Raw genomic sequence first — 23093 nt, 5'->3', positions numbered from 1 at the left:
AAACAATATTTGAAGTTTTGATAAAATTTTCGATGTTGCAATTTTCATCGATAACTTTCAAAATTCGCTTAAAATTCATTTCTTGAAGGAATTTTGTGGAAATATCACCAATTATTAATTAAAGGATCCCCTTTTTAATGCAACAAGCCGTTTTGAAAAATCGCTTTTAGTTTTTAAGAAATACATTTTTGAAATGATCGACAATTTCTTCAAATTTTGCAACTTTCGCCGATTAAGTTTTAAAAATTCGTATAAAATCCATTTCTTGCAATATGAGTATGAGATTTTCGGATACTGTTAATCAGAGAGTCCTCTTTCCAATGAACCAACACGTTTTGAAAAATAACTTTTAGTTTTTGAGAAAACAATATTTGAAGTTTTGATAAAATTTTCGATGTTGCAATTTTCATCGATAATTTTCAAAGTTTGCTATAAAATTTATTTCTTGAAGGAATTTTGTGGAAATATCACCAATTATTAATTAAAGGATCCTCTTTTTAATGCAACAAGCTGTTTTGAAAAATCGCTTTTAGATTTTGAGAAATAAATTTTTGAAATGATCGACAATTTTTTCAAATTTTGCAACTTTCGCCGATTAAGTTTTAAAAATTCGTATAAAATCCAATTCTTGGAATATGAGTATGAAAAATTCTGAAAGTGTTAATAAGAGTGTCCTTTTTCCAATGAACCAACACGTTTTAAAAAATAACTTTTAGTTTTTGAGAAAACAATATTTGAAGTTTTGATAACATTTTCGATGTTGCAATTTTCATCGATAATTTTCAAAATTTGCTATAAAATTTATTTCTTGAAGGAATTTTGTGGAAATATCACCAATTATTAATTAAAGGATCCCCTTTTTAATGCAACAAGCCGTTTTGAAAAATCGCTTTTAGTTTTTAAGAAATACATTTTTGAAATGATCGACAATTTCTTCAAATTTTGCAACTTTCGCCGATTAAGTTTTAAAAATTCGTTTAAAATCCATTTCTTGTAATATGATTATGAGATTTTCCGAAACTGTTAATAAGAGAGTCCTCTTTCCAATGAACCAACACGTTTTAAAAAATAACTTTTAGTTTTTGAGAAAACAATATTTGAAGTTTTGATAACATTTTCGATGTTGCAATTTTCATCAATAATTTTCAAAATTCGCTATAAAATTCATTTCTTGAAGTATCTTTGTGGAAATATCACCAATTATTAATTAAAGTATCCTCTTTTTAATGCAACAAGCCGTTTTGAAAAATCGCTTTTAGATTTTGAGAAATAAATTTTTGAAATAATCGACAATTTTTTCGAATTTTGCAATTTTCGTCGATTAAGTTTTAAAAATTCGTATAAAATCCATTTCTTGGAATATGAGTATGAGATTTTCCCAAAGTGTTAATAAGAACCAACACGTTTTGAATTTATTTATAAAATAGAAAAGTTAAAATCGAAAAGTTGTAATTAATCGAAAATCTGATTAACTCAATCTTTCCGATATCGAAGCATTCAAAAATAACTTAACATTCTTTATTAATTAATCACTCTTTTAAGATATTAGGCATTAAAATATCATGATTTTCCCATAATAACTGTTGTTTGTGTTAAGCTGTAATAAGTGGGATGATTATAATCGTTTTAGATATTAGAAAGAAATCGTTGGATTTAAGATCTTAAGTACTCGCGATATAAATCGTTTCTTAATTCAATAAATAAACCGGAAGCGATTTTTTTAAAACTTTTCACATCCTCATCAAGAGTGGCAAAGAGGCAAAGCCCCCGGTTTTTTTCTTCAGTTTAAAGTCGTCAATCGTCCTCCTTTGAATTATTTAGTGAACGCCCACGTTAATATTTCAATAACAACCGGGTTTTGCTTTTAACTCCAACGCTAAAACCAAATTGGCAGAGAAGAAGAATTGATTTCTCGCTTTCTATTCGCTTAAATCAATATTCATTGATTTTTATTGTTGGTTTATAATGAAATAATTAATAATAACGTGAAGAATTTGAAATTTTTTACGTTATAAATAAAAATATGTAAATAGAACAGATTTTTTTTGGCGTATAACCGCATAAGTAGTTTGGTACTTTCTCTAAGATCTCTAAGTAAGTAGATTTAAAGCAAAAAATGCCGAAAAACCGGCGCTCAATGTACCATTACAACACTTATACTGGTTATTCTTTGGAAAAAAAGGTTAAAAAAAAAGATTTTTAGACTTTCTTCGACCCACTATTAAGTTTAATACAAAATAAAGATGGAGTTAAGAAAGAAATTATAATTTAAATAAAACATAAAACCTCCTCACCGATTATAATAAGAAAATATTATGAATTTGAAGTGATTTTCTTCGTTTGTGGGCCGAAAAAAATGAAGAGAACCAGGAAAAAATTAAACGGTATCTTCTATGTATACTTTACTATAAAAACTCGGATCCGTTTCTCTTCAGTTAACAGTCGCTGTTGCGATTTCGCGCCGAGTGGACGTCTTTAAAACTAAATTTCTAGACTTTTCAAAACACTCAAAATTAATTCGAATTAATAAAAAGTTTCATTTCGAGTTCTAATGTTTAATAATTGTGCAAAGAAAATTTAAAGTGGACAAAATCATGAAGGTAAAATTTTTAAATAACAAATTTATAAAAAAATAATATAGTTTAGAAAACCTTATTAAATGATTTAAAAAAAATGTAATTGGCATTTGAAAAATAAGTAATAGAACAAAACGTTTTTGGAGAGCGTAATAAAAAATCGGTTCCTAAAAAAAAGTTGTTTAGTCACGATTTCTGAGGCTAATGGTCGTTTAATCCTCGACCACTTAGTATAAACACTAAAAAAGTTATTAAACTTTTTCTTTCAAGTCGTTTTTTGGAGATATCTTTAAGACAATTAAAAAAACCCGAGTCGTTTAAAGTAGATAATTAGCACACCAAAAAATTAAAACGATTTTAATCGAAATTTGAAAATCTGCTCATTTATTTTAATGACTCAGTTCAAAATCGCGAAAGAAATTGAATAAAATTATAAGCATTCGTAAATAATGTTATGTTTTCTCTTTTAGATTTTGAGATATTAATTATTAAAAATAATGAAGATTATTATAAATTTGTAGAAAAAAATATTTTCGGTTATTTTCAAAAAATCATAATAAATCGGGGTTTTAATAAATCGCTATAATATTATTAGCATTAATAAACAAAATTATAAGCTTTACAATGAAAAAGACCGTTTTGCAAAAAATCTTTTAATTTTTGGAGATATTAATTATTAAACACAATCGTTTCTATTCAAAATTTTTAGAAGAAACTAATATTTTTGATGATTTTCAAAAAATCATAATAAATCAGGGTTTTAATAAATCGCTATAATATTATCAACATTAATAAACAAAATTATAAGCTTTTCAATGAAAAAGACCGTTTTAAAAAATATCTTTTAGTTTTTGAGTTATTAATTATTATACACAATCGTGCTTATTATAAATTTTTAGAAGAAACTAATATTTTTAATGATTTTCAAAAAATCATAATAAATCAGGGTTTTAATAAATCGCTATAATATTATCAACATTAATAAACAAAATTATAAACTTTTCAATGAAAAAGACCATTTTACAATATATCTTTGAGTTTTTGAGATATTAATTATTAAACACAATCGTTTTTATTCAAAATTTTTAGAGGAAACTAATATTTTCGATGATTTTCAAAATATTGTAATAAATCGGGGTTTTATTGAATCGCTACGAAATTATCAGCATCTATACACAAAATTATAAGCTTTTCAATGAAAAAGACCGTTTTGCAAAATATCTTTTAGTTTTTGAGTTATTAATTGTTATACAGAATCGTGCTTATTATAAATTTTTAGAAGAAACTAATATTTTTGATGATTTTCAATAAATCATAATAAATCAGGGTTTTAATAAATCGCTACAATATTATTAACATAAACAAACAAAATTATAAGCTCTTCAATGAAAAACACCGTTTTGCAAAATATCTTTTAGTTTTTGAGATATTAATTATTAAACACAATCGATTTTATTCAAAATTTTTAGAAGAAACTAAATGTTCGATAATTGTACAAATCGAGGTTTTATTGAATCGCTACGAAATTATCAGCATCTATACACAAAATTATAAGCTTTTCAATGAAAAAGACCGTTTTGTAAAATATCTTTTAGTTTTTGAGTTATTAATTGTTATACACAATCGTGCTTATTATAAATTTTTAGAAAAAACTAATATTTTCGATGATTTTCAAAAGATTGTAATAAATCGGGGTTTTATTGAATCGCTACGAAATTATCAGCATCTATACACAAAATTATAAGCTTTTCAATGAAAAAGACCGTTTTGCAAAATATCTTTTACTTTATGAGATATTAATTATTAAACACAATCGTTTTTATTCAAAATTTTTAGAAGAAACTAATATTTTCGATGATTTTCAAAAAATTGTAATAAATCAGGGTTTTAATAAATCGCTATAATATTATCAATATAAACAAACAAAATTATAAGCTTTTCAATGAAAAAGACCGTTTTGCAAAATATCTTTTAGTTTTTGAGATATTAATTATTAAACACAATCGTTTTTATTCTAAATTTTTAGAAAAAACTAATATTTTCGATGATTTTCAAAAGATTGTAATAAATCGGGGTTTTATTGAATCGCTACGAAATTATCAGCATCTATACACAAAATTATGAGCTTTTCAATGAAAATGATCGTTTTGTAAAATATCTTTTAGTTTTTGAGTTATTAATTGTTATACACAATCGTGCTTATTATAAATTTTTAGAAGAAACTAATATTTTTGATGATTTTCAAAAAATCAAAATAAATCAGGGTTTTAATAAATCGTTATAATATTATCAACATAAGCAAACAAAATTATAAGCTTTTCAATGAAAAAGACCGTTTTGCAAAATATCTTTTAGTTTTTGAGATATTAATTATTAATTTTTCGGTGATTTTCAAAAATTTGTAATAAATCGGGGTTTCATTAAATCGCTACGAAAATATCAGCATCTATACACAAAATTATAAGCTTTTTAATGAAAATGATCGTTTTGTAAAATATCTTTTAGTTTTTGAGTTATTAATTGTTATACACAATCGTTTTTATTCTAAATTTTTAGAAGAAACTAATATTTTTGATGATTTTCAAAAAATTATAATAAATCAGGGTTTTAATAAATCGCTAGAATATTATCAACATTAGTAAACAAAATTATAAGCTTTTCAATGAAAAAGACCGTTTTGCAAAATATCTTTTAGTTTTTGAGATATTAATTATTAAATACAATCGTGCTTATTCTAAATTTTTAAAAGGAACAAATATTTTCGGTGATTTTCAAAAAATTGTAATAAATCGGGGTTTCATTAAATCACTATCAAATTATCGACACTCCTAAACAAAATTATAAGCTTTTCAATAAAGGAGACCGTTTTACAAAATATCTTTTAATTATTGAGATATTAATTATTAAACACAATGGTGCATATTCTAAGTTTTTAGAACAAACAATTTTTTCGGTGATTTTCAAAAAAATGTAATAAATCGGTGTTTCATTAAATCAATACGAAATTATCAGCACTCGCAAACAAAATTATAAGCTTTTCATTGAAAAAGACCGTTTTACAAAATATCTTTTAGTTTTTAAGGTATTAATTATTAAAGGCAATCAAGATTATTCTAAATTATTACAAAAATATATTTTCGGTTATATTCAATAAATCATAATAAATCGGGGTTTTAATAAATCGCTATAATATTATCAATATTAATAAACAAAATAATAAGCTTTACAATGAAACAGACCGTTTCACAAAATATCTTTTAGTTTTTGAGATATTAATTATTAAAGATAATCGTGCTTATTCTAAATTTTTAGAAGAAATAAATAAATTCGGTGATTTTCAACAAATTGTAATAAATTGGGGTTTGATTAAATCACTACCAAATTATCGGCATCCATTTACAAAATTATAAGCTTTTCAATGAAAAAGACCGTTTTACTAAATATCTTTTAGTTTTTGAGATATTAATTATTAAACACAATCGTGCTTATTCTAAATTTTTAGAAGGAACAAATATTTTCGGTGATTTTCAAAAAATTGTAATAACTCGGGGTTTCATTAAATCACTATCAAATTATCGACACTCGTAAACAAAATTATAAGCTTTTCAATGAAAAAGACCGTTTTAAAAAATATCTTTTAGTTCTTGAGAAATTAATTATTAAACAATTGTGATTATTCCAGATTTTTAGAAGAAACTAATATTTTAGATGAGTTTCAAAAAATTGTAATAAATCGTGGTTTCATTAAATCGCTACGAAATTATCAGCATCTATACACAAAATTATAAGCTTTTCAATGAAAATGATCGTTTTGTAAAATATCTTTTAGTTTTTGAGATATTAATTATTAAACACAATCATGCTTATTGTACTTTTTTAGAATAAACTAATATTTTCGATGATTTTCAAAAAATTGTAATAAATCGGGGTTTTATTGAATCGCTACGAAATTATCAGCATCCATACACAAAATTATAAGCTTTTCAATGAAAAAGACCGTTTTAAAAAATATCTTTTAGTTTTTGAGATATTGATTATTAAACACAATCGTGCTTATTCAAAATTTTTAGAAGAAACAATTATTTTCGGTGATTTTCAAAAAATTGTAATAAATCGGGGTTTCATGAAATTTCTACGAAATTATAGTACTTATAAACAAAATCGTAAGCTTTTCAATGAAAATGACCGTTTTGCAAAATATCTTTTAGATTTTGAGATATTGATTATTAAACACAATCGTGCTTATTCTAAATGTTTAGAAAAAGCAAATATTATCGGTGATTTTCAAAAAATTGTAATAAATCGGTGTTTCATTAAATCGCTCTGCGAAATTATCAGCATCCATATATAAAATTATAAGCTTTTCAATGAAAAAGACCGTTTTAAAAAATATCTTTTAGTTTTTGAGTTATTAATTATTATACACAATCGTTTTTGTTCTAAATTTTTAGAAGAAACAAATAATTTCGGTGATTTTCAAAAAATTGTATTAAATCGGGCTTTCGTTAAAGCGCTATGTAATTACCAGCACTTGTAAGCAAAATTATAAGCTTTTCATTGGAGGAGACCGTTTTACAAATTATGTTTTAGTTTTTGAGATATTAATTATTAAACACAATCATGCTTATTCTAAATTTTTAGAAGAAACAAATATTGTAGGCGATTTTCCAAAATTTGTTATAAATCGAGGTTTCATTGGTCGCTACGAAATTATTAGTACTTATAAACAAAATTATAAGCTTTTCAATGAAGAAGACCGTTTTACAAAACATCTTTTAGTTTTCAAGATATTAATCATTAAACACACTCGTGCATATTCTAAATTTTTAGAAGACACAAATAATTTCGGTGATTTTCAAAAAATTGTAATAAATCGGTGTTTTATTAATCGCTATGAAATTATCAGCATCCATACACAAAATTATAAGCTTTTTAATGAAAATGCCCGTTTTGCAAAATATCTTTTAGTTTTTGAGATATTAATTATTAAACACAATCATGCTTAGTCTAAATTTATAGAATAAACTAATATTTTCGATGATTTTCAAAAAATTTTAATAAATCTGTGTTTTATTAAATCGCTACGAAATTATTAGCATCCATACACAAAATTATAAGCTTTTTAATGAAAACGATCGTTTTGCAAAATATCTTTTAGTTTTTGAGATATTAATTATTAAACATAATCGTGCATATTCAAAATTTTTAGAAGACACAAATATTTGCGGTGATTTTCAAAAGATTGTAATAAATCGGGGTTTTATTGAATCGCTACGAAATTATTAGCATCCATACACAAAATTATAAGCTTTTTAATGAAAACGATCGTTTTGCAAAATATCTTTTAGTTTTTGAGATATTAATTATTAAACATAATCGTGCATATTCAAAATTTTTAGAAGACACAAATATTTGCGGTGATTTTCAAAAAATTTAAATAAATCAGGGTTTCATTAAATTACTACGAAATTATCAGCATCCATACACTAAATTATAAGAATTTCAATAAAAATGACCGTTTTGCAAAATATCTTTTATTTTTTGAGATATTAATTATTACACAAAATCGTATTTGTTAGATTTTAAGCTTCTTTTGCATAATTTTTGAATTCACTTATAAGTCGTCGGAAAGAGAAATGTTTAGCTTCAATTTGGTACAAAAATTATTTCTGAATGTTCAAAATTAACGTTGCTATAATTTTTTGAAATTTACTAATTTTCCCAAACAGATTTTAATTACCTCCATAAACAGCACGTGCAGTTATAATTTTTTTCCATCTTTTTTCGCATAATTTTGGAATATACTTATAAGTTGTCTGAAAGAGAAATGTTAAAGCATCAATTTGGTACAAAAAGTTTGTCTAAATGTTCAAAATTAAATTTGATATGATTTTTTGAAATTCACCAATTTTCCAAAACTGATTTTAATTATGTCCACGTTAATTCATAATTTTTTTCCAACTACTTTCGTATAATTTTGAAATATAATTAGAACCCATCTGGAAGAGGAATGTTTAAACTTGAATTTGGTACAAAAATCATTTCAGAATTTTCAAAATTATCTTTGATATGATTTTTTGAAATTCACCAATTTCCTCAAACAAATTTTAATAAAATTCATAAATCGATTTTTGATTTAATTTTTTCTTTCTAAACTTTAAATGACATGAATTCGTGATTGCTATGATTAAGCTCGATCGAAAAAGCACCTCAGCTCACAATTTATTCCCATAATAATTTGATTACGGGTGAATAACTTAAGTGCGTAGATAATTGCAATTTAGTTAATTATAACACAGCATTAAAATACAACTTTTTTTTTGAAAATCTAGCCCAGAAGATCTAAAAGCTACATAAACTTTTTTCTTTGGAATATAGTAAAGGAATTTTTGGGTTGGGTTCGGCTCCAAGATGCATTTTCAACGTTTGCTCAAATCAAACATCTAAAAATCAAAGGTAAATAGGACGAAATAAATAGCGGGTAGCATCGAAGGACAAAGTAAATAAGAAAATGACCGAAAGGAATAAAAAATACTTTTAACACTTCTTGTTAACGTTTTAATGAGATACGTTCTATTTTTAAAATTACTTTTCGTTCGAGGTGTTTAAAATTTCGAAAATAAAACTAATTTTGCAGCAGTTTTCTTTAAGAATCGACGGAATTTAAAAGAATTTTAAACAGGTTTCTTTAAACGCGGTTCGATTTAACGACAGGAAGTGCCTGGTTCGGCCTAGATTTCGAACTGGTAATTTTACTTAAATGCTTTCGACAAATTTGTCGAAAAAATAAACGAAAAACATAAACGTATATAGAAAAAGGAAAACGTTGTAAACCAATTTTACGTTATTATAGGTATTTTCTGTAATTTTTAACTCAATATTTTTATAATCGAAGTGGTTTATTTTTATATAAGCAAACTAATATTATTACATTAAATAATTCAATAAATCGTTTTGATAAATCATGGTTTTAATAAATCGCTATAATATTATCAACATAAACAAACAAAATTATAAGCTTTTCAATGAAAGAGACCGTTTTACAAAACATCTTTTAGTTTTTGAGATATTAATTATTAAACACAATCGTTTTTATTCTAAATTTTTAGAAGAAACTAATATTTTCGATGATTTTCAAAAAATTGTAATAAATCGGGGTTTCATTGAATCGCTACGAAATTATCAGCACCTATACACAAAATTATAAGCTTTTTAATGAAAAAGACCGTTTTGCAAAATATCTTTTAGTTTTTGAGTTGTTAATTGTTATACACAATAGTGCTCATTATAAATTTTTAGAAAAAAACTAATTTTTTTGATGATTTCCAATAAATCATAATAAATCAGGGTTTTAATAAATCGCTATAATATTATCAACATTAATAAACAAAATTATAAGCTTTTCAATGAAAAAGACCGTTTTGCAAAATATCTTTTAGTTTTTGAGATATTAATTTATTATTAAACACAATCGTTTTTATTCTAAATTTTTAGAAGAAACTAATATTTTCGATAATTTTCCAAAAATTGTAATAAATCGGGGTTTTATTGAATCGCTACGAAATTATCAGCATCTGTCCACAAAATTATAAGCTTTTCAATGAAAATGATCGTTTTGTAAAATATCTTTTAGATTTTGAGTTATTAATTGTTATACACAATCGTGCTTATTATTAATTTTTAGAAGAAACTAATATTTTTGATGATTTTCAAAAAATCATAATAAATCAGGGTTTTAATAAATCGCTATAATATTATCAACATTAATAAACAAAATTATAAGCTTTTCAATGAAAAGGACCGTTTTGCAAAATATCTTTTAGTTTTTGAGATATTAATTATTAAACACAATCGTTTTTATTCTAAATTTTTAGAAGAAACTAATATTTCGATGATTTTCAAAAAATTGTAATAAATCGGGGTTTTATTGAATCGCTACGAAATTATCAGCATCTGTACACAAAATTATAAGCTTTTAAATGAAAATGATCGTTTTGCAAAATATCTTTTAGTTTTTGAGTTATTAATTGTTATACACAATTGTGCTTATTATAAATTTTTAGAAGAAACTAATGTTTTTGATGATTTTCAAAAAATCATAATGAATCAGGGTTTTAATAAATCGCTATAATATTATCAACATAAACAAACAAAATTATAAGCTTTTCAATGAAAAAAACCGTTTTAAAAAATATCTTTTAGTTTTTGAGTTATTATTTATTATACACAATCGTGCTTATTATAAATTTTTAGGAGAAACTAATATTTTCGATAATTTTCAAAAAATTTTAATAAATCGGGGTTTTATTGAATCGCTACGAAATTATTAGTATCTGTACACAAAATTATAAGCTTTTCAATGAAAATGATCATTTTGTAAAATATCTTTTAGTTTTTGAGTTATTAATTGTTATACACAATCGTACTTATTATAAATTTTTAGACGAAACTAATATTTTTGATGATTTTCAAAAAATCATAATAAATCAGGATTTTAATAAATCGCTATAATATTATCAACATTAATAAACAAAATTATAAGCTTTTCAATGAAAAAGACCGTTTTGCAAAATATCTTTTAGTTTTTAAAATATTAATTATTAAACACAATCGTTTTTATTCAAAATTTTTAGAAGAAACTAGTATTTTCGATGATTTTCAAAAAATTGTAATAAATCGGGGTTTTATTGAATCGCTACGAAATTATCAGCATCTGTACACAAAATTATAAGCTTTTTAATGAAAAAGACTGTTTTGCAAAATATCTTTTAGTTTTTGAGTTATTAATTGTTATACACAATGGTGCTTATTATAAATTTTTAGAAGAAACTAATATGTTCGATGATTTTCAAAAAATCATAATAAATCAGGGTTTTAATAAATCGCTATAATATTATAAACATTAATAAACAAAATTATAAGCTTTTCAATGAAAAAGACCGTTTTGCAAAACATCTTTTAGTTTTTGAGATATTAATTATTAAACACAATCGTTTTTATTCAAAATTTTTAAAAGAAACTAATATTTTCGATGATTTTCAAAAAATTGTCATAAATCGGGGTTTTATTAAATCGCTACGAAATTATCAGCATCCATACACAAAATTATAAGCTTTTTAATGAAAATGGCCGTTTTGCAGAATATCTTTTAGGTTATGAGATATTAATTGTTAAACATAATCGTGCATATTCAAAATTTTTAGAAGGCACAAATATTTTCGGTGATTTTCAAAAAGTTGTATTAAATCGGTGTTTTATTAAATCGCTACGAAATTATGAGCATCTATACACAAAATTATAAGCTTTTCAATGAAAATGATCGTTTTGCAAAATATCTTTTATTTTTGAGATATTAATTATTACACAAAATCGTACTTGTTAGATTTTAAGTATGTTCATAAATAACACGTCTCCAGCTTCTTTCGCATAATTTTTGAATTTATTTATAAGTCGTCGGAAAGAGAAATGTTTAAGCTTCAATTTGGTACAAAAAACATTTCAGAATTTTCAAAATTATCTTTGATATGATTTTTTGAAATTCACCAATTTCCTCAAACAAATTTTAATGAAATTCATAAATCGATTTTTGATTTAATTTTTTCTTTCTAAACTTTAAATGACATGAATTCTTGATTGCTATGATTAAGCTCGATCGAAAAAGCACCTCAGCTCACAATTTATTCCCATAATAATTTGATTGGCTTATTTTTATATAAGCAACTGCTAATTAATATTATTGCATTAAATAATTCAATAAACCGTTTTCAGTGTGTATTTAACATTCACGTTCTAATTTTTTAGTAGAAATAATTTATTATTTTCGGTTATTATCAAAAAATCTGATTGGCTAGTAGATGGGTTTATCTATAAGATAAATTTAACTAAAAGATGGTAGTAATGGACCTAAGACCCACTTTTACCACCTCTTGATAAATTTAACCGATAGATAAATTGGCGCTCTTAGCCAATGAGAGCGCTTAAAACCGCTGTAACCATGGTAATTATCTATCGGATAAATTTATCAAGAGGTGGTAAAAGTGGGAATAAGTAGAGACGATTATATATCCATTAATGATATTTCTGGAATTGATGCGAGAGTTCCACCTGTCAAGAAATGAGAGAGTGGCTAAATATCATTCGGATCATCTGATAAAGAACAACGTAAATTGTAAATTGTGTGTAAATTTTTGTCAAAAAAGGCTGTGAGGCTGGGCTATCAACGCCCAAAGATGATGAAACACTAAAAAGGAGGGGGGAGATCAAGGCTTACTGGCCAGTTCAATCAGGTGACAGTAGATCTCGCTAAGATCCTGGGGGTCAGTTCTAAAGTTGACAGTGTTAGACAAGGCAGAAATGTGAAACATCTCCAGGAAGAGTCTCCTATTATATATAAGTTTTCTCCACATAGAATCTTGGTCTGATCAAAGTCAAATTTATGGCCCATAGAGACATGATGTTCAATAAGCGCAGTACCACCAAATTTCAGAGTCTCTAGTGTGTTGTGACACCCTCGATTTAAGGTATTGGACCAAGTTCGATTGGAGAAGAAGAGTAGTAGGATCTTATAACCTCGAAAACAACCTTGTTAGAGGTTTGCAGGTGTATTTTGCAAACTTCAACGGACAATCACTAAAGATGTTAACCAAATTGTCAGTGAGACCGGGAATGAAGGGGATCTTAGCAAAAGCTCGTCGTCAGAAGGACGTGTCATCGACCAATCAAGCTGTGATGTGGCATTCCGACTGGGACTGTTATGGGTCCGGAAAACGGAGGACTCTATTAACTAACGAACGAGGAAAACCGTTGTTACAGAATATATCCGACAGGAGTTTGAGGTTGCGATCTTTTTTTAGCGAAAAATATTACAAAGTCGAGGTATGACAATCAGTGTTGTTAAATACCCAGGTATTTATTTTCAAGGGAAAATTCCCTGGATATATACCCTGGGGTATTTACCCTAGTATTTAGAGGTATTTATAAAATTTGATTTAAATTGAGTTGATGGTAGTTTTGTAAGTACTTCAAGAATGCAGAGTCCATGATCGATACACCAAACTTATTTATAACATTTACAAGAATGCTACAATAACGGTAAAATTGCATAAAAGGACTGACCGAATACCCATTGGGCGTGGGGTAAGACAAGGTGATATAATGTTGAACCCAAATTGTTCATCACAGTCCTGGATAGTGCATTTAAACAACTGGATTGGACTCAAAAAGGTATAAAAATTGATGACAATGAGTAATTTGCGCTACGCGGACGATATAGTCCTTATTTCGGATAGTCTTGGAGAGATGAAACTGATGCTGAAGTATGCAACTGAGTCTAAATATCAACAAAATTTAGGAGAAATCTTGTTCCAAGCTGTTACATCAATATTGGTGATAATGAATACTTCTATCTTGAATACTTTCGATGGTATGTTATTAATCTCTGATGCCTTTCCATGTTTTGACGCAGAGATTGCGTTTTGAACCTCACTGATTGATATAGGTTCCATGACACTATCCTTTCTTTGGTGTGACTGACTGCTGTCTGTTTCCAAATCAGTTTCTGTATGCTTAATAGGTTTTGGAAATAATTTTTTCAAATGTCATTCATTTCACTATCACATATTATTTTTCCTGTTCCATCTCAGCATAGAGCTGAGTGCGATTTGTGCCTTTGTCTTAACTAATTCATACACATTTCTGGTGTTATTAGCTTTAAAGTGTACATATATTTCGAGAAAGTTTCGGGAAATCCAACTTCTTGGTCTCCCGGGATCTCTTTTTAGCTTATGTTTGGTCTCTTTTGTCTTAATCAGCCAGGTTTCTTCCATTCTTTGGAAGTATTCATTAATTTTTTTTATTTTTCCCCTAGCAAACCTCATGACATATTCGAATCCACAAAAATCTCTTACAATTTTGTTCCTAACTCTATCTTTTCTTGTTCTTTCCACTATTGTTCTTAAAGTACTCATCTCAGTTGGTTCGCACCGCAGCCATATATCTTGGCCATGAGGTTCGTGTACCGAGAGATAATAATCAAACAAGCGAACTAAACAGAAGGATGATACTCGCATGGGCAGCCTACAAGAAACTTAGAGACATCTTCATGAGCGATATTCCTGTATATTTGAAAAGAAAGGTTTTCAATCAATGCGTGGTTCCTCCTTTGGTTATGACATACGGTTCCGGAACTTTAACATTAACGGTGGCCATTACCAGGAGGCTCAAAGTAACGCAAAGACCTTGAGGAACCACATACTAAATGAAGACCTACGAAGAAGAACTGGCGTAAATGATGCGGTCAACATTGTGGCAAAGCTCAAGTGGAACTGGGCGGATCATTGTCAGTTAGTTTCCCTCTCCCTCCAAGGCCTTTCGATGATTTCTTTAGATTTCGTAGTCGCGTACCCATTCTTTTCTGTACATGCGTAATGCATTCCTACTAAATTTTCGTATGGATCAGCGTCGACGATACCTTTGAAGGTTTTACTATCACCATCCCCGATGTAGTTTAAGTATTTAAACCCGTGTAACTTTTCTGAGCGTTTGAACATCTCGATCATTTTTCATTTTTCTAGATGATCCTTCGTGGTTTGCTTGACATACATCGACATGTGCTTTATACCATTCGTCATATTGAGATGTTTCCAATTTACTCTTCCAGTGTTCGCAACTTTTGCAATATTTAGATTTTACCTCAACATCAACAATTTGTCCAGTAATCCAACCAATTAATGACGTAATTCCAAAAAGAGAAGAAAATCCGCGCCTTCTCCAAGAGCCATCACCGGAAACCGTTATTCCTTGATATTGTCCATTTTCTTCACTCATCTTTTTCTCTTTTTGTGCTGCTTCTTTCATGTTGGCGTTTCTTACTGATGATGTTGCGATCAAAATTACATTTACTAATTTGTCGTAGAAAGATTGGAAAATCGGACGTGGTATTTCCATGAAAGCACAAAACTTGATCAATCCATTTAGTCCAATTCCTAGTAATCGCATTGCCAGAACTATTCTACGATTAATTCATGCATTCTTTATCATTTTACAACTAGGAATTACAACTTCTGGGCCTTTAGGGCAAGTGGCATTAAAAAGTTGTTATAAAAGAATCAAAGGGAAAGTTTAAGATATCGTTGAAAATAAGGTGTTAACCAGTAATTACATACATATAAAATTTCAAATTCAACGGTTTGCTTATACACAAAATAAATGATAAAATGTAAATTTTTGACTCAACTTTGAGAGCTTATAGCTCGAAAACAAAGGAGTTGCGACCCTATGTTTATATAAAAAACTTGTATTATTTTGGCAAGTACTACGTCTTAGTAAAGTTTCCCGATTAAAAACTGAACCACCCTGTATATGTACATACCGGGTGATTCAGACCACCCGTACCAGGGATTTTTCTCAAAAACGCGATTACCTAAGAAGTTGCAATAAAAAATATGATAATAAAATCGTATATGAAGAATCCAATGTACCCGTTTTTATCACGCTAGTAACACCGGAAGTTGGTGGTAATGACGTCAACTTAAAAATTTTCCAAGTTGTCATATGAATTAAGTTTTATCGTAGAATAGATGTTTTAAAAATAAACAACTTCTGCTTTAACTTTAGCTTTAACTTAGACGTTGCATTAAATCTAAGAAGAGTTAAAGCAAAAGTTGTTTATTTTTAAAATATCTATTCCACGGTAAAACTTAATTCATATGACAACTTGGAAAATTTTTAAGTTGATGTCATTACCATCAACTTCCGGTGTTACCACCGTGATAAAAACTGGTGTATTGAATTCTTCATACATGATTTTATTATCATATTTTTTATTGCAACTTCTTATATAATCGCGTTTTTGACAAAAATCCCTGGTACGGGTGGTCTGAATCACCCGGTATACATATACAGGGTGGAATATTTTCGGTGTTGTTTGAAACAGCATTTTATGCTCTTTTTAAAGATATTTTCAGTAAGACCGTTTGCTTTAAAACAAATAAGCTAGAGGGTGATTTTTGAAGAAAAGTTAAATGGAACGGTACTATTTACTTCACAGACCATAAAATTTGCTAAATATTAGTGAAAACCGCATTTTGATATCGCCACCCGTTCTCGAATTAGCAGACTTATTATTAAGATCAAAAATATTCAAATCGGTTGAATGGTCCAGGAGATATTAAATTGTAAACATTTGAAAACGCATTGGCCTCCCCCTCCATTATTATGACAGATATGAGAAATATTGCAAAATAAAAGCGATGCGGTATTATCCAAGCTACTAAATGATGTTGTCAAAGTTATAGCTCATCGTGTAACTTTCTGAGATAGCGGGAATTTTATGTTTCTCTATGGCAGTTACGCCCCCTAGCGGTCGAATTACGAACTTCAAAATAATTTCCAGCTATTTCTCTTGCCCACTTTGCTTATAAGAATTTTTTTCCCAAACCTATAGGCCTCACCGTTGTCGAGATACAGCCGCTGCGTACCCTTAACGGGACACCTGTACAGTGTAGGGTTGTAACGAATGTTTTGGTGATATATACAAGTTCACACATGTCTCTTTTACTCAACTATAATAACCAGAAAATACTGCAGCTTTCAGAAAATGCCTTGTTATGGTGTTACAACAATAGATTAAAGTATATACAAAAAGCTCATTCTTATAGTTCGTCAATTTTTGTCGGCTCTTCCTGTTTTAGCTTTAAAACTACGCATTTATGATACTAGCACTCACGCAATTGTACAACACCACATGAACAATACTCTTATTAATGCGGATATGGGTTAATAAGCCCAATTTTATCACAACCAGATGCGTCACTTAATGAGGTACTCTCAAACAGCACCACACTTCTGCTGCTCCTTCAGTGTCTTCAAAGAGGAATTTGTTCTTAAAATTCGGCTTTCATTTCTGGATTGATCTTGATGTTCTTAATGTGGCGAGTTTTTTGAATATTCGCACACTTTCAAGTCGACCAATTGGCTTTTTGAACTGCAGATCCTGTCTCCAGAACAAAGCTCTGTGATTATTTGAAACTAGGGACTGTATTGTGCCACACCCTGTATATCTTGGTTCTCTCACTATACTACATATACTACCTTGTGTAGTGTATGGCACACTACACCTTACATCTATCTAAACCAGATTTTTTTGTAATTTATTGGACATTTCGTTTGTATGTAGCTTCAATGTTAGTTACAGATATTGTCGTTAATAATTTTAATGTAGTGCTATCAGCTATATCAAGATAAGTTGTAACAATTTTTGATTTTAAAAGAAGAAGTAGTGATATCATTAATCCAAATATACTTGTAACATTTTCATATTCTCCCTTATCCCTATAAATTGCTTTGAATTTTACATTTTGTTTAGCGTTTCGTTGCACCTTTGTGCTACACTTCAAATCTTCCGATTTTGTTCAATTTTATGTTCTTCTTCTTTCTCTTTTAATAGGAATGTGTATTACCCTGTCTTTCTTCACCAATTCAGAGTCCCCAGTTGTGACTTTAAACTCCAGCTTTCGTGCCACCTCAATTGCAACTATAGCGATTTAAAAACGTAGCCAAAATGTAGATCTTCCTACGTGGTCTCTCCATTTACCTTGTAACTACAGTGTGTTAATTAATTATCGTACCCGACGTCATCATTGCAAGTATGCAACCAATATCACAGTATTCGTATTGCAATACCAGTACTGTGATATTGGTTGCATACTTGCAATGATGACGAATTAATTAACACGATGTATATCCCACATTTTGTCTGCAGACTCTATTTGAATGAATAATGTTTATAATATATTTTATAAAGTGTTTTAACCTCTTAAGCGCTTATGTCGCATATAATCGTCATCACGAAAGTCGCTGCGAAGTGGGTATGCGGATATATTCACATCTTAGAAATTAAAGTGATATTCAATAGGCAAGACAATTTCGCCACGTATATTTTATTTTAGGCTAGTATAGACTTCGGTCTAACACATGCTTGAACTGGTTTCACGTTTTAATTCGCTGTTCGCTTATAAAACACATTTTCGCGCTGTTGTTCGGTGCTCCACGTATTGCATACGCAAATTGCGAAATTACTATACAGAAAAAGTAATTAAACTCTAATAATTTCTAATTAAAATTATTATTTGGTTTTATTATTTAGAGATGGCAAAAAAAATTAGATGTAAATATATGTGATTCTGAAAATTCCGATATGGACGACGATTACAGCGAAAGTTTAGCAAAAATGCTTTAATTTGATACCAAACAGGATGTATTTGGGTTAAAAAATAAAAAACTTAGGTTAGAAACTGTCAAATGTCAAAATTGAAAATAACGATTTTTTGATAAATATTGAAATGACCTTAATAAGAACCAAAAATGCTTTCATTTGATACCAAACACGATGTATTTGGGTTAAAAATAAAAAACTTAGGTTAGAAACTATCAAATGTCAAAACTGAAAATAACGATTTTTTGATAAATATTGAAATGATTTTAATACGAATCAAAAATGCTTTCATTTGATACCAAACACGATTTATTTGGATTAAAAAATAAAAAAGTTATATTAGAAACTGTCAAATGTCAAAATTAAATGTAACTTTTTTTGATAAATATTGAAATGATCCTAATAAGAATCAAGAATGCTTTAATTTGATGCCAAACACGGTATATTTGGGTTGAAAAATAAAAAAAATAGGTTAGGAACTGTCAAATGTCAAAATCAAATATAGCAATTTTTTGATAAATATTGAAATGATCCTAATAAGAATCAAGAATGCTTTAATTTGATGCCAAACACGATATATTTGGGTTAAAAAATAAGAAAAATAGGTTATGAACTGTCAAATGTCAAAATTAAATATAGCGATTTTTTGATAAATATTGAAATGATCGTAATAAGAATCAAAAATGCTTTAATTTGATACCAAACACGATATATTTGGGTTAAAAAATAAAAAAAAAAGGTTAGGAACTGTCAAATGTCAAAATTAAGTATAGCGATTTTTTGATAAATATTGAAATGATCGTAATAAGAATCAAAAATGCTTTAATTTGATACCAAACACGATTTATTTGGATTAAAAAATAAAAAAGTTATGTTAGAAACTGTCAAATGTCAAAATTAAATGTAACTTTTTTTGATAAATATTGAAATGATCCTAATAAGAATCAAGAATGCTTTAATTTGATGCCAAACACGGTATATTTGGGTTGAAAAATAAAAAAAATAGATTAGGAACTGTCAAATGTCAAAATTAAATATAGCGATTTTTTGATAAATATTGAAATGATCGTAATAAGAATCAAAAATGCTTTAATTTGATATCAAACACGATGTATTTGGGTTAAAAAATAAAAAGAAATAGGTTAGGAACTGTCAAATGTCAAAATTAAATATAGCGATTTTTTGATAAATATTGAAATGATCGTAATAAGAATCAAAAATGCTTTAATTTGATACCAAACACGATGTATTTGGGTTAAAAAATAAAAAAAATAGGTTAGGAACTGTCAAATGTCAAAATTAAGTATAGCGATTTTTTGATAAATATTGAAATGATCGTAATAAGAATTAAAAATGCTTTCATTTGATACCAAACACGATTTATTTGGGTTAAAAAATAAAAAAAAATAGGTTAGGAACTGTCAAATGTAAAAATTAAGTATAGCGATTTTTTGATAAATATTGAAATGATCGTAATAAGAATTAAAAATGCTTTCATTTGATACCAAACACGATTTATTTGGGTTAAAAAATAAAAAAGTTATGTTAGAAACTGTCAAATGTCAAAATTAAATGTAACTTTTTTTGATAAATATTGAAATGATCCTAATAAGAATCAAGAATGCTTTAATTTGATGCCAAACACGGTATATTTGGGTTGAAAAATAAAAAAAATAGGTTAGGAACTGTCAAATGTCAAAATTAAATATAGCGATTTTTTGATAAATATTGAAATGATCCTAATAAGAATCAAGAATGCTTTAATTTGATGCCAAACACGATATATTTGGGTTAAAATAAAAGAAAATAGGTTAGGAACTGTCAAATGTCAAAATTTAATATAGCAATTTTTTGATAAATATTGAAATGATCGTAATAAGAATCAAAAATGCTTTAATTTGATGCCAAACACGATATATTTGGGTTAAAAAATAAAAAAAAATAGGTTAGGAACTGTCAAATGTCAAAATTAAATATAGTGATTTTTTGATAAATATTGAAATGATCGTAATAAGAATCAAAAATGCTTTAATTTGATGCCAAACACGATATATTTGGGTTAAAAAATAAAAAAAAAATAGGTTAGGAACTGTCAAATGTCAAAATTAAATATAGTGATTTTTTGATAAATATTGAAATGATCGTAATAAGAATCAAAAATGCTTTAATTTGATACCAAACACGATGTATTTGGGTTAAAAAATAAAAAAAAATAGGTTAGGAACTGTCAAATGTCAAAATTAAATATAGCGATTTTTTGATAAATATTGAAATGATCCTAATAAGAATCAAGAATGCTTTAATTTGATGCCAAACACGATATATTTGGGTTAAAATAAAAAAAAAATAGGTTAGGAACTGTCAAATGTCAAAATTTAATATAGCGATTTTTTGATAAATATTGAAATGATCGTAATAAGAATCAATAATGCTTTAATTTGATGCCAAACACGATATATTTGGGTTAAAAAATAAAAAAAAATAGGTTAGGAACTGTCAAATGTCAAAATTAAATATAGTGATTTTTTGATAAATATTGAAATGATCCTAATAAGAATCAAGAATGCTTTAATTTGATGCCAAACACGATATATTTGGGTTAAAATAAAAAAAAAAATAGGTTAGGAACTGTCAAATGTCAAAATTTAATATAGCGATTTTTTGATAAATATTGAAATGATCGTAATAAGAATCAATAATGCTTTAATTTGATGCCAAACACGATATATTTGGGTTAAAAAATAAAAAAAAATAGGTTAGGAACTGTCAAATGTCAAAATTAAATATAGTGATTTTTTGATAAATATTGAAATGATCGTAATAAGAATCAAAAATGCTTTAATTTGATACCAAACACGATGTAGTTGTGTTAAAAAATAAAAAAGTTCTGTTAAAAACTGTCAAATGTCAAATAATCGCCATTTTTTTTTGGTAAAGATTAAAATATCTCGATAACGGTTGGAGATAAATAAATCGAGTTTGGGTTCATTTTAAAGAATTTTTTATTTTCTATCCATTAATGTTAAAAACAGCTTTATGACTAAAAAAAATTTCTGAATTGATCCTTATTAAGAAACTAATACGACTTCATCCGACTAATCCGCTAGTAATTAGTAATCCACTGAATGCAACGGTCGAGATAGCTGTCCGAATTTGTGTGCACTAAAATTATTCATTCAAACAGTTCAAGGACATTCCCTTCGCGTATTATATTCGCCACTTTTTGGACATAACTACCATAAATTGTTACCAAATTCATCGAACACTTGGTGATAAAAAATAACGGCTACATTTTCTGATGGACCTGGGTGAAATGCTTGTCGAAAAATATGCTAATCTTTTAGAAGACCGATCAAGGACACCAAGGCCTTCTTGACTACTAGAGCGACTTTTCCCAGATTTCATTCCACCTACAACAAAACAAAAGCCGACAAAACGATGCGTCCTTTGTTATGAAAACAAAATTAGATTAAATATTAAATATTAAATTTGACCACATACGCTCGACGTAAAAAGCGCTTAAGAGGTTAAAATATAATTTTAAAAATATAAATTTTTGATTTTTCAGGTTTCATCATTTTTTCTCCACCTAACGCTATTCTGGATAACATTAACCACAAAAATCGTCTCAACAGCACCAAAGAACCCAATAAAAACCAAAAAATCGTTATCCTATTTCGACTTTCTTCAAAAACCAGAAGAAACCGACTTTTTATCCTCAACTTTTCAACGATTACACGAAAACAAAGATCAAAATGATGCAAATAACATCAAGAATGACGTCTTCTCTTTAACTCGGAGTTATGGCGTTAAAAAATCAAAACCAGCTTCAAACCAAGTCTTTAATTCCCCGATTTACTACATTCGATTACCCCCGCAACCTTTCATGTTTATCCCCGGATTTGGTTACGTTTCAAAGCCGGAATTAAACGTTCCGGAGTCGTTTTTGAACGTCCCCGTTGATTTTATATCGAATGGAAAACCCGGGATGATTTATCAATGGAATGGGGGATTTGTTGATTTTCCAGCTAAAGAAAATGAAGTAAAGAAGATTAAAAAGACCAAAATTAAATCAAAATCGGATTCGAGGGTTTATAAAATTCCCGGGAAATTTGTTTTTAATGGAAAACCGAATGATGTGTTCGTTTTAACCGATAAATACGGATTTTATAACGATGGTTTGCAAAGTTTTTATCCTTAAATGTAACAAAAAATTTTTAATAAAAAGATCTCTTATTATTTTATTGTAAATATATTTTTTTTTTAGTTATAAAATAGGTTTAAGTTAATTAATTGATTATTAT

The 23093-nt window shown here is 27.6% G+C and overlaps 2 protein-coding genes across 3 annotated transcripts in view; both read left to right on the top strand.

The window, feature by feature from the left end:
- LOC111413526 (nuclear movement protein nudC) overlaps positions 1–22441 on the top strand; it is an 89908-nt gene extending 67467 nt beyond the window's left edge. Inside the window, exon 3 of one of the 2 annotated variants that reach the window (XM_071196213.1) lies at positions 22358–22441. The gene's annotated coding sequence lies outside the window, so the exon portion shown is untranslated. The remainder of the gene's footprint in view (positions 1–22357) is intronic. The other variant, XM_071196214.1, reaches the window with a different exon arrangement.
- On the top strand, positions 2454–23040 carry LOC111422226 (uncharacterized). Its single transcript, XM_023055424.2, has 2 exons — positions 2454–2600; positions 22358–23040. Exons 1-2 carry the CDS (start codon positions 2595–2597, stop codon positions 22988–22990), a joined length of 639 nt encoding a protein of 212 aa, XP_022911192.1. The 5' UTR covers positions 2454–2594; the 3' UTR covers positions 22991–23040.
- Positions 23041–23093: the final 53 nt, after the last annotated feature.

This window comes from Onthophagus taurus, chromosome 5 (genome assembly GCF_036711975.1).
Source record: "Onthophagus taurus isolate NC chromosome 5, IU_Otau_3.0, whole genome shotgun sequence".
Classification (NCBI taxonomy): Eukaryota; Metazoa; Arthropoda; class Insecta; order Coleoptera; family Scarabaeidae; genus Onthophagus; species Onthophagus taurus.
Note: the sequence above shows the minus strand (reverse complement) of the source record. Positions and strands in the feature narration are given on the sequence as shown.